The sequence below is a fragment of the Aedes aegypti genome, chromosome 2 (assembly GCF_002204515.2).
Source record: "Aedes aegypti strain LVP_AGWG chromosome 2, AaegL5.0 Primary Assembly, whole genome shotgun sequence".
Classification (NCBI taxonomy): Eukaryota; Metazoa; Arthropoda; class Insecta; order Diptera; family Culicidae; genus Aedes; species Aedes aegypti.
The window spans coordinates 31407793-31421053 of NC_035108.1; the positions used below are offsets into that span (position 1 = coordinate 31407793).

A 13261-nucleotide genomic window follows, 5' to 3' on the forward strand; every position below is an offset into this window, starting at 1 on the left:
ATTGAAAATTACTATACAGGGTGCGCTATCTTTTACGTGGCTATGTGAAAAATTTATAACTTTGTGAAAAATCAGTTTATATATTTGAGATATTTTTGTATATTCGGGATCTTATCAATCAAGGTCTAAGATTTTCTACATGTACTTTGCTTTTCAAATAGCTCCAAACAATTAAGTCCGAGGAAGCACAATCCCCCAAATTCAAATCAAATGTCCTTTTCTTTTTGACATCAGATGTCCATGGAATTTCCGTTCTAAAAACCGAACAATGTAATTTGTAGAAAGACAATTGAAGCCAGAAGCCGCCAAGACCTTTTTCAATTTGCGGGCAGACATAATAAGCGAACATCGAAATATATCGATTTTCATTGACTAATTCATACTGTTTGAAAAAATTGGCACACATACATTTTTGGCACAAATTCTGCCAAACATCTGCCAATAGTAACTATTCAAAAAATTATGAATTGACTTATCTGTTTGACCGGTTTGAGACAATAAGTTCTCGTATTTCTACAGGAAAATAAATTTAGGGCAAATTTAAAGCATTATTTCTGGAAGAACAGAATAGAAAGTAATGTATTCTTAAATGATTTTCGTTTTAAATTGCAGAAATAGGACTGTTTTTGCCCGCAAGTTTATCAAATGAAGGTATCAATCAATCTATATTGTTAAATTGAAAGGTATATAATATATAAGGTATAATCCCTTACATATTTATGATTTTTTTTAAGAAACAACAGAATAACTGAAAATAAACGTCTTAAATTCAAAAATTCAATTCCAAATGTAAAAGTATTTCTATAAGAGTTTCCTTCAGAGGTTAGGTGGTCCCAGCAGGAATACCAAAACTTTTGCACTTTTTCTTGAGAATATCGAAACAATTGTCCGGAAATATGTGCACCTGAGTAAATATTCAAACTTTTGAATCATAATTTGTCGTGTTTGGGGCTAACCAGACGAGTAGAAGTTTTAACAATAATCCAAAATCTAGACATTATATGTACTTTGCCATTGTATTAAATGGATAAATTGAGGTGAAATTTAACGAAAAATTGTTGGAATTGGAAGTCGTAGTAGATTCGATTCTCACAGAGAATAAGTGTAACTGTCGTGGTAATCATTTTTTGCAAATCATGTTAAATAGTTTGTGTCCCAAAAATCATCTTCTTCTTCTTTCTGGCGTTACGTCCCAACTGGGACAAAACCTGCTTCTCAGCTTAGTGTTCTTATGAGCACTTCCACAGTTATTAACTGAGAGCTTTCTATGCCAATTGACCATTTTTGCATATGTATATCGTGTGGCAGGTACGAAGATACTCTATGCCCTGGGATGTCGAGAAAATTTCCAACCCGAAAAGATCCTCGACCGGTGGGATTCGAACCCACGACCCTCAGCTTGGTCTTGCTGAATAGCTGCGCGTTTACCGCTACGGCTATCTGGGCCCAAAAATCATCCCTGAATAAAATTAAACAAAAGCACTCCGCACAGCTATTGTAATGAGACTTTCAACATAAAAAAAATAATCAGGATTCCCTTTCTTTCTTATTTGATCGTTTATTTTTTGCATGGGGATACATTTTCGGATATTTAGTATGCGTGTCGGACATTTTTCGAGTCATAGCGTTGTTTGCAACAGTTTGTCTCTTCTGAACAGTGATGCATGCTTGTTTTGATGTACGATGGAATGGTTTTGAGTGTAAAACACATAGCACACACAAACAATAGATTGATCAGACAACGATAGAAATACAAACAAGAAAAATCTGTATTGTAAAAATACTTTTAAGGAACCACTATTGCATCTTTAAATAACATAATAAATAGATTGGATATTGATGTTTGATCGTTTGAAACGAACCGGAACCGTTGTCGTCGGTAGTAACTAGCCATCGGAACTGGATAGTTCGAACCGGTATCTTTCTACTACTTCTCACTTGGCGCGTCACGTCTCTCCGCTTTCCGTTGAGGTCAAGACGCGCTATCCCACACATTGTATTCCTTTCGTTTCAATCCAGTTGCGGTGCTCGTAAAAAGCACCTCCGTTTGTATAAGATGGAGGAAAGCTGAAACGGATTCATGGAATCCAAAAGAACGTCTTTGCTCCTGCCCGCTCACTGTGAGTAGCATTTGCATTAAGGCTAATTTGCAAGATCAAAATATATGCAGTCTTTCAGGTTGGCCGTTATTTGATGTCACCTCAGTATAACAGTGGAGAAGAACACATTTTGCTGCGATTTTATAAAAATCAGTCCCATTTGAACAGTTAAATTTCATATAGCTAGGTCCATAAAATATCACCACACTCAGTCGCCTTGTCAGGGCTATATCACAATTTCTCTTCTATCATTCGAAAGGTTTCCTCTTATGAATTCTGATGCCATCCTTGAGATGCCGTACGACTTTGCATCCGAGGGGGTTTGGGGATGTTAGAATCGGAAAGTCCAATTAGATGTTGGTATCACACAGGTTTCGGTATTGCCCAGTCCATTTCATTTCGCGCTCATGTTTATCACACAGAGCCCGCGAAAGCCACCACATTTCACACCACAGACTCTTGTTTTATGTTGGCGAACAGTTCATTGCTACTGTTCGAATCACCACCGTTTCTTTGGTATTCACACACTGGTAAGTTTGGGAAAAAGTTCATCTCACTCGGTTGGGTAGTTTCTTAACCTTTATTGGATTACTAGTAAAAGTTCATAATTTAAATTTCATTCTTTTTTTGTTTGCTTTGCCTGTCGATACATAGTGGTTATGTATGGGTTGCGTTATATAGGGTAAATATCTTAGTAGCATACTAGCAGTAGTTATAATTGTAGTTTTGTTTGCAATTTTAATCTTTCTAAACACGATTACACAAATATTTTATGTATTTTCTTCTGTATCTTCAGATTGTCTGTAAATACACTGCTTTCTTTCTACCACGGAGATGATCGAGATCCACATTTAGCACTTTGTCCATGCTACTTCCGCCATACCGTCGACAGACAATCACAAAGTTGTTTTCTTTTTACTTTCTTCTTATTGACGTGAGAATACTTTTTGTAGCTTCTAGATGGAACAGATTGGCGCATCATGAATCTGTTAGGAAAGTTCTTCCCAAACTTATTTTTTCATAAATCATTATTCTTGTTTTTTTTACCCAACAAAATCCATAACGCAGAGAAAATCACTTTTTTTCTTCGTCAAACAGACCGTGCACTAATCAAAGCCTAAGTTCGTTAAGAGGAACCGTCGAGCTTCATATTCCAGAAGAGAATGACACGATGTTCTGGGTTTCTTCACTGTCGTTTTCAAATGGGATAGTATGCAAAATGCCAACACAAAAAGCACTGTCTTCTTCCGTTCCACTAATAAGCAAAACGCCACCACATAACGACGAGAGATCACTAAACACCAAGCATAATCTCCGCGTCCCCAGGGCGCCCCTACAGATGCACTCCACTAGGCTGGTTGAGATAATGCGAAGATTCTCAGCTAGCTCCTCGACTATGAGTAGTTATCGATGCAAGTGATGACGATGATGTTGGAAAAAGCTGGGTGTTGTTTCAGTCTGCTCCAAAAAGCAAACTATAATTGTTTGTGGTAGTTCCATCGATGAATTATCACGGACCAGTAACTTATATGCAGGTAAAGGACGCAGCTTAGCGGTATCTAGCGGACGATAACCGCTTTGAGACTGGTGAGGCTATTGTGGGAAATGAGAGACAAAAGAAATACTCTTAAAATTTTTATAACACATATTAGAGAATAATCTCAGTGAAACGCGCTTTTTAACAATCTAAATGTATTATACTAAATTGCATTTGAATTCCTGATCTCTTCTACTGTAATTTCAATACGTTAAACATAATTTCGAAAATAGTTTGTTTTATAACATTTTCTACTTTCGACATTGTGATTGACGTGTAAAAAACAGGAGAATGAAGCTCTCGAATCTTAATTCGCTGCCCTGTCTACGCCAGCAGAGCACCCATGAACACAGAGGTTAAGCTGAATTCGATTTCAACTTAATAATGTGGTCCTCTTTCGCAAAGCACACCTCTTTTGGAATGAATTAGATGCCCATCCATACACAACGCTTTCTATTGTAGATATATGCAATGCCAAATCCAATTGCGAAGTACATGTAATGTCTATTATCGTTCGAGGAATGAAGAATCTATTTGTAATTTGGATGCAGTGAAAAACTGAAATAGTTCTGTTCTGAAATGGCTAAATTATAAGCCACAAAGATATCCTCATCGCTCATCGTTGCAGTGCTGGTTTCAATCGGGGTTTACCTTGTTTCTCATTTTCTTTGTACCCTTGGCTGCATCTGAAAGAAATGAAGACAACATCGTCAGCATAGTCGCCGTGCGAAACAACTCACCTTCCAATCATCGTCGATCTCGATTGTTGTAGCCTCTGCCACCACGGTGGTTTCGATCGTTCCGATGGTTACGGTCGCGATCTCGCTGGCCACGATTATCCTCACCACCTCGATCATTCTTACGGCCATGCGATGGGCCGCTGGCTGTTGGTGGCATTGCCGGCGGTGGAACGTGGTAATTCGGAAGCGGCGGTGGCGGACCTTTCATCGAGGGCAGGGCAGTGCCTCCAGCCGTAGATGTGGGCACCGGTGTGGTTCCAGGTGCTCCTCCTGGTGGTGGTTTCCACATGAATTCATCATATTTATCGTATGGACGTGGAGGTGGTACTCCAGCCGCTCCGGTTACACTTCCGGGAATAGCACCCGGTGGCAGAGGATAATCTGGAATAGGTAATCCTTCATAATAGCGTGGTGGCGGAGGTAAACCATCATACGGCATTGGAATTCCAGGGAATCCGGGTGGTGGAGCGTACGGCATCGGAGGCAACTGGTGTTGCATGTTGCGCATATAATCAGCTACGTAAGCTTCGGCAGCAGCAGTGCTACTGTACCGTTCCCAACCATGGAACCCAGCAGCACTTGCAGCCGCTACAGCTGCCGCCGCACCCGGAGGCATGCGGGGACCACCATGTCTTTGACGCATATCCTTCCGATACGGAGGAAACATTCCGGGACGGCCTTTTCCAGGGAACATCTTTCTACGACCTCCTCGAATTGGACCACCGCCTCCGCCACCACCACGGCCTCCTCGCATCATTGAACTGGTTGGGCGAGAGAAGTTCGGTGGACGTCGGAAAGACTTTGAAGCAGCCTTCTCTTTCATCAACTTTGAAGCTTCTTTTGATTTCTTTAGGATTGGCGTCATTTCTACTGCAGTATCCTCCGGAAATAGTCTACATAGTTCTTCCGCCACTTTAGGTTCTATTTCCTGTCCATCACGTCCGATTTTAACTGGTTTGTTTTCGTTCCATGGATTATACAAATGCGTAGTGCTTGTGAAGGGCAGCTCTTTTTTGCATACCCAGTCTATTTTGATGACTCCTCCGAGTGCTTTTGCTGACATACCGGGTGGAAGAACCCACTCCACTGCTGGGAGATCTCGACGAGCCTCGGCAGCCATACGAGCAAATCCGGCAAACTTTCCGCTTTCCTTCACGGAAAACACCAGAATGACATTTCGGCTTTCCCGGAATGCCTGATTCAGGTTGGCTTCATTTGGGGGTAAGGTGGACCATACGCCCTTTGTCTTAGAAATTGTCACATTTTCCGTGTTATTTGATTTGATCAGAAAGAAACGAGTCTCCCGGAAAAGATAATTAATTTTGGTGACATAGTCATACGATTTGGCGGAGTTTTTAACGGAGCTATTCTTCGTTCGATTTCTCTTGGTTTCGGTGGAAGTGTCCGCTGTCGATGACGCCTGTGGACTCCGACTTCGAGATTTCCGCTCCTTCTTAGTACTGTTATTCGTTGTAGCATTTCCACCGCTACTTCCGCCATCTTTTTCCCCATCTTTCTTGGAGTCTTTCTCTTCCTTCTTCTTAGTTTTCTTCTTTTGCTGCTGCTTTTTGCCAGCAGAATTTCTCCGCTCGGTATTCTCATCGTCATCTTCTTCGTCATCATCATCGTCCGAGGAATCGGAGCTTACCTCACTGATACTGGGATTCGTCGTGGTACTATCAGAGCTAGCATGAGATGCTTCACTCCTCGTATCGTAGCTATTTTCCAGTGCTTCCGCGATATCGCGTTCCGTTTCGTCCAGACCGAGATTCACTGCGTCCAGATCGGCCATCTTTTCTGTGTCTGACGACTCTGCTCTCGTTCCTCGCCGTCTAGGTATGTACTTTTGTTCTGCGCTCGCCGTATGCCGGAGCGATCAGATGCACATAGAAACGTACACCAACATAAACGATTACTACTACTACTACTACTGCCACCACTACTATCACTGCTTTTGCTGATGATGTTGTGTAGAGATGGGGGAGTCGCACATAAAACACATCAGTGAACCCGTTTTCAAGCACAAATGATGACCGATGATTGCGGTGTCGAATGATAGGCTGTTCAGGGTGGACAGCCAGTGTTGGCAGCGCTGACCAAGTGATCTGAAAGAGAGAAGGAAACATTCGTCGTGTAAAATTCATATTCATGTGGAGCCACCCCTCGACGTATATAATTAAGACATAGAACTGAAATCTGCCTGTCAAATTGGGCCCCAGATATTATATCTACTGTCAACTGTTCCGTTTACGCGATGGGAAAAAAAGCATATTAAGCTCATACGAAAAGCTTGTAATCATCACTTATTCTTCTTTTGTGAGCAAATTACGTCCGAATGTATCAAAAAACTTCTTGATCTTCGTCTGAACTGGGGTTGGAAAATCAATTGATAAATTTTGTAGCATTGTGATAACGCACATGAGTTCTTGGCAGTACTAAGCAAGCGCTACATATTCTGGTTGAATATTGATGCGATAGCTGCGCTATATAGCCGTGAGCTAGAACGTACATACTCGCTTATTTCGATTCCGCTTAGTTCGCTACGCAGCAAACCCAGACCGGATTACAAGTAATTAATTACTTGCTATTACATAATTTGATAAAACCTTGTTAACGACCTTACACCAATTTACTCGATCCAAGGCTGTCAATGATTTCTCCAACTTCGATTTCGGTCCACGCTCTTCAGATCCTTTTGCACCAGATCACTTATCTTTCCAAATGACACCTTTTAGCGTAATGTTGAACAGCTGACACGAAAGTCCATAACCCTGTAAAAGTTCCAGGCGGGATTCGAACGAACTGGAATGTCCGCCCGATATCTTCACGCTATTCAGCACACAGTGTCAATCATCGCTCTTATTAGTCTTGTGAGCAAAGACAAAATAAAGACCTCCATGTGCCTTGCAGTTGCACAAAATTTTATAGCACACAAAATAATAGAACAAAACCTAAAATACCGTGTGAAGCGTGTTGCGATCTGCCAAACTTGGTTACCAAAAGTAGTACCAAGGGACCATATGCAGTACTAGTACTGGTACCCATTCTGAGCTAGACTATGTCTTAATTTTACCTTTGCATAGTCATATTCCATAACTCTTTGCGGTCCAAGCTAACGAATGCCGCTGTAAAATCGATGAACAGGTGATGCGTTGGGACTTGGTCTTCAGAAATGAAGGTTTTGCCGTACAGTGAAGATTTGGTCCGTCGTCGATCGGCCGTTGATGAAACCAGCATGATAACTTCCACAAGGCGCCTTCCACAAATTAAGGGGCCTATTTTGTAAATCGAACAGATTCATGTGACTCTTCTGTATTGATTGTCGATCAAAGCAAGCATGCATATTTCAGATGTCACCCGTCGACTCTCATAGTAATCCAGTCACATAGAGTGACAACTGTCGGAAAACTCGAGGGACAGAGCTGACTCGAGCGAATTTTTCGATCGACAGTGACTCCAGTCGAGTCATTTTGATCGACTCGACTTATAAAATAGACCCCTAAGTAAGCTCGAGAGTTACGGTTTTAACACAATTTTTAAATTTTCGATATAAAAAGCGTTACGGATGGGGAGGATAAGCTGGTGTAGACAGGACCGCTCTGACAATCCTTCCATTGTGATGAGTTTATACCGGCCGCCATGTTCTTGAGCTGGGAATAAGGGAAAAGATTGGTTCCCTTCATCCAACGTGCTGACGTAGTAATTTCCTCCGCTGTTGTAGCTGTTAAACGTCATGAATACACAATTATATATTGCTAATACAGTTAACTCTCCCTTAATCGATATTCCGTATCTCGATATCGAGTTAGAGAACCATAGTAGAAGTTGGTTTTCATGGCTAACTCGATGGTCCCTTGGATCGCAGTTGCATTGGTTTTGTGTTCTGTAACTCGATACCTCCCTAACTCGATGGCCCCTTCAATATCGAGTAAGGATGAGTTGACTGTATCATCGTTCCCCGTGGAAAAAGTCATCGGAAAATGTTTTTCCCGGTGACCTTTTCCGAATCACTATCGGTTGGCAATATTTGCTAATGCAAATTTTCGCATGCAAGAGTGCTATAAGCATCTGAATTTTTGCAAAATTTTGACATTTAACAGCACTGGTTGTGACCCTCTGTGCCATTTAGTTGTTAAACGTAGTGCTGCTTCCACCTTTCGATCACCTCACCTCCGTCCGTCAAGTTTTTCCCATCCTTAACCCTACACATTTCGGCTTACGACACGAAGCCTTTTCGGGATGCGTTAAGTTTCTCGTAGAACTTCGTGTTTCTTGTGCAGGATGCTGCCGCTTTATTTCTTTATATTTCGCTTTTTTCAGGCGGTGCTATTTTCCCGAAATAAGCGGATTAACCGGATCTTCGTATCTCAATATCGACCGTCATACAGTTGATGCTTCGTGCTGCTTTTTGGTTCTCCAATGCTAGACATGACCGTTATATCACTATTGCTCACAAAATACTATCGCCCACATTATTCTTGTTTCTTCTTCTTCTCACTGGTACAGAACCTGTTTATCAGCTTAGTGTTCCATGAGCACTTCCACAGTTATTAACTGAGTGCTTTACCAAAGCTGCCATTTATGATACTCTATGATAATCTATGCCCTAAGCTATATCCAGGGAAGTCTACAGGGTAAAAAATAAGCACCATGATACCAATAGTTCTGCACTTGGATTTGCACAACTGTGCAGTATCAAAGAAACATCCCTTGAATTCAACGTTGCATGTTCAAACGTTTCCGCCTGACTCAGACTTGAACCTTCAAACTTCAGTTTAGTATATATCATACCGCGACACCAACTTGCATCTGTTAGAAGTGGTTGAATTAATTTCAATCACTTTCTACTGCTAGCTGTCTTTCTTTTCGTAATGGAAATTTTCTTCATGATAAGAAATCAACACCTTCGATTTAATGGATTGATCTCTTGACTCAATTCAAAGCATCATGATTTGAAGAGATCCAATTTTGAATTGGGTCTACTGTCTCTAGCACTAGACTCTGAAGTGCAAAGTCGTTGATTTTGAACAGTATGTCTTTTGTATGAAAGCAATTATTGAAAGCTAGCTGTTGAAAGTGATTGAAATTAATTCAACCACTTCTAACAGATGCAAGTTGGTGTCGCGGTATGATATACTGCTTCGCGACTAAAAATGGATGAACCAACGTGCGAAGTTTGATTTTAGACCAACTTTTTGGAGATATTAAGGTTTAAAAATTGCTCTATTATTCAAGTTTTTTCCATCATTTCTCAATTTTTATGCATCGTATTATTAAAATTTTTCCACCAGAGCTTGTTTTTTTTTTATATATTCATCAGCAAAAAATATTATATGGCATAGTTCTTAGGAAAAATGCCAAATTTGGTGAGAAAAAACGTTTTTTTACTAATTTTCTCTAATTTTGTCAATAACTCAAAAACAGTAGGCTGTGGAATTTTGACGTCTTCGAGAGAGTTGTTTGTTTTATCCAAATGAACAACTTTGCCAAACATGCTCTTTATTACAAAAAACTTTGCCGAAGACACCAAATACCGGAAACGCAGTTATTAATTTTGTCCCGCCAGATTGCGTCCCTGGCCCATAGTGCAGTGGTGTTGGTTTGGATGCTTATTCATTTGTTCAAAAAACAACGAGCTACACACATGGTTACCAATGGCTTTTAGGGCGTTATCCCAGATTATGCGAGAAATTGACCAGCCAGCTCTCTGAAGTTGAATGAGATCTTTGCAAATGTTACGCCATCTCTGGCAACACTGTTTTGTTCCAAATGCAGTCGACCCACACAAGCGACCGGACCGGACGAACCAAAAGAGGGCCCCTTTGGTCATCCACCCCGGATGATGGCTGGGCAACTACTAGGCAATTCCCCACCCCACCAAAAAGACATCTTTTCCCCATCAAACCTGGCAGTATACGCTGGATCTGCAGTCACACCTTGCGCAATCGACACTTATTTCACGTTTTCAACTATTTTCGCCACGTTTGGAGCCGGTTTTCACCTGAATTTTCACCGAAAAAAAATTGGAACGCTTCTCAAGTGAATGCGTTTTGCTTTCTCGTCCGTCAGTCACCAACACACATCACACCACTACTGGAACGGAACGGAGGCGAAATGGCACACCAACACATTGGCAGAAGAAATTGGGGACGGCGGTTATTTTTGTGTGCGTGAGATGTTTTGTTGTGTGTTTTGACAGCCGGGTTCTGATGTTCTGATCTAGATCAATTTCTAGTGCGCGGGCAGCGAAACGTCAAAAGTGCACGCAATTAAAAATACGTGCATGTTTTGATGGTGTACGAAAAAGTGGCGAGTGATTTTAGTGAAAAAAAATCTGAAATATACACAGATTTGGTCATTTAAAGTACCACAAACAATGAAACGAAATGAGAAGTTCGAAAGCGAAACGGGTTTCGAAGGATGGGTGAGTAGTTAGGCTTAATCGGTGTTAAATGGTTTTGCAGACAGAATTAATGACCTAAAGTCATTAGATGTGGCGCGAAATTGCTACCGTAAATTGGTGTTAAATCGATCTTAATTTATGATAAGATGGTCAACTATGAAGAATTACTTCGATCGATTTCTAACTTTCTCCAGCATTTCATCACAAACATCTGAACATTCCTAAAGTAATTCCTTAAGTAATCTATAAAAATTCTTTAAGAGTTCATTTAAGGTTTCACAGCAGTTAATATTGCAGCATTTAGGGATGGTACACAAATTATGTCACGCTAAATTTCGACTTTTTTGACCACCTTTGCCACGTTTTTTGTATGAGTCCTTCAAAAATTTTGTAAGGCTTGTCACGCTTGGCTTGACCCCCTCCCCCTCCCTTGAAGCGTGACGTAATTTGTGCATAACCCCTTATTGCAGTAATCCATGTGATCGATGCTATACAAAATTTCCACAGTGACTACATCCGATTTTTCAAAGAAATTGCTTTACAAAATTTGCAGTATAAATATCATCCCCAGAAATATTCTATTTATTTCTCGCCTAATTTATGATCTCGCCCTAGAAGCCTTTGGTAACCAAGTGTGTAGCGTGTTGTTACTGAGCAAACGAATGCATTTACATCTTATTTAACATTTCTACGATGAAGGAGGGACGAATGATCTTCGAGTTAAGGTCCCCCTCAAACAATAACAACATCTACGACGAAGAGAAGATCCTCCTCTATCTTCTAGTAGTGATAGTTTTTATATTAGTCCATTCTATTTCTTAAAAAAAAAAAACAACGAGCTACACTCTCCGTTACCAATGGCTTTCAGAGCGAAGTCATATGCGAGATTTTGTTCATTTATCCTAGCAATTTATGTATCTAGGAAATCCTCTCTTCTTTCAGAGATCCTTGTATGAGTTCAAAAAGGGTTACTTTTACAAAAGTTTTATCATTGTCTTGTGTAAAATTTTTTGGGATTTTTTTTCAAAAATTTCTTTGATAATTTCTAAAGAAATCCTTGACATTTCACTGGATGCATTCCAGGAAGAATGCCAGAAAAATAACCTTTGAAGACTCCCTTGAAAAAAATAGTCGAAATGATAATAAATCTTCGAGCTGTTCAGTAGGATACTAAAGTCGAAATGTTCTGCACATATTTTTGATGGAATATTGGGGGAAATCTCTCGAGTAATGAAAGTATCCTTAAATAAATTGCAGGTTGAAAGCCTAATGAATTCCTGAACGACAATTTTATAGGAAGTCTTTCGAAATCCCTGGAGGTATCTTTATTTAAGCATTATTAAATTAATAATTGAGTGTTTAAATAACGAGAATCTTGAAGGAAATGTTAGAAATATCGAGAAAAAAATTCTCTGAGATTTAGGATATTTAGGAAGAAGCTCTGAACAAATTCCTTACAGAATCTCAGAGATAATTCTATTTTGAATTCTTGAGCTTGAGCTTGAGCTTGATTGGCCGCCCGTGGATGCACTCCAGTACACTGTAACCTCAATTTACGAACTAGATCGGGGGTGCGCAAATTGAGTTGGTGCGTAAATTGAATCAGTGCGTAAAACGAGGGAGCTCAGTTCGTAAAACGAGGGAGCTCAGTTCGTAAAACGAGGTTTTGCCAATTTATCATTTCTATGTAGAAGAATGTCTAACAATACTGAACCCTAGAAGATTGTTATATTTTTAAGAAGCGTTTGTATTGTCAGATCCAAGTTTTGGTAATTAAGTGAGTACAACATGTGTTCTAGTTCATCCAAAAACATCCTGGAATATATACCTGCACTGTACTGGCATATTTAGCGATCCTTTGATGTTTTTTTGATATGGCACAGGCACTTATCTATTCATAGTAGTAAAATGAGTATTTTTATAATTTGTGCCGATGTCCTAGGTCCTCCAAGGACTCCATTGAATATAGGCCTTGGGCTCTACGACCGTAATTAGAGATTCGAGGCTACTTTTCAATTACTCCACAGGCCCCTAACCATTTATGTGAGTAAACGGTGTATTGTAATAATTTGTGTGGATGTCCTAGGTCCTCCAAGGACTCCATTGAATATAGGCCTTGGGATCTACGACCGTAATAAGAGATTAGAGGTTACTTTTCATTTACTCCACAAGCCCCTAACCATTCATGTGAGTAAACGGTGTATTGTAATAATTTGTGTGGATGTCCTAGGTCCTCCAAGGACTCCATTGAATATAGGCCTTGGGATCTACGACCGTAATAAGAGATTAGAGGTTGCTTTTCATTTACTCCACGGGCCCCTAACCATTCATGTGAGTAAACGGTGTATTGTAATAATTTGTGCGGATGTCCTAGGTCCTCCAAGGACTCCATTGAATATAGGCCTTGAGATCTACAAGCGTAACCAATTATCAATAGATGCTTTTTTGATATGGCACAGGCCCTTATCTATCTGTAGCAGTA

The 13261-nt window shown here is 40.3% G+C and overlaps 2 protein-coding genes across 2 annotated transcripts in view; one reads left to right on the forward strand and one right to left on the reverse strand.

Moving 5' to 3' along the window:
* Positions 1-2660: 2660 nt before the first annotated feature.
* On the reverse strand, positions 2661-10472 carry LOC5574089 (YTH domain-containing protein 1). Its single transcript, XM_001661109.2, has 3 exons — positions 10282-10472; positions 4377-6481; positions 2661-3692 (listed from the first exon to the last, which is right to left on the reverse strand). Exon 2 carries the CDS (start codon positions 6166-6168, stop codon positions 4384-4386), a length of 1785 nt encoding a protein of 594 aa, XP_001661159.1. The 5' UTR covers positions 6169-6481; positions 10282-10472; the 3' UTR covers positions 2661-3692; positions 4377-4383.
* A 138-nt stretch (positions 10473-10610) lies between these two features.
* LOC5574088 (DNA repair protein REV1) overlaps positions 10611-13261 on the forward strand; it is a 37807-nt gene continuing 35156 nt past the window's right edge. Inside the window, exon 1 of the mRNA XM_021840435.1 lies at positions 10611-10800. Within this exon, the coding sequence (XP_021696127.1) occupies positions 10753-10800 (48 nt within the window). The 5' untranslated portion in view covers positions 10611-10752. The remainder of the gene's footprint in view (positions 10801-13261) is intronic.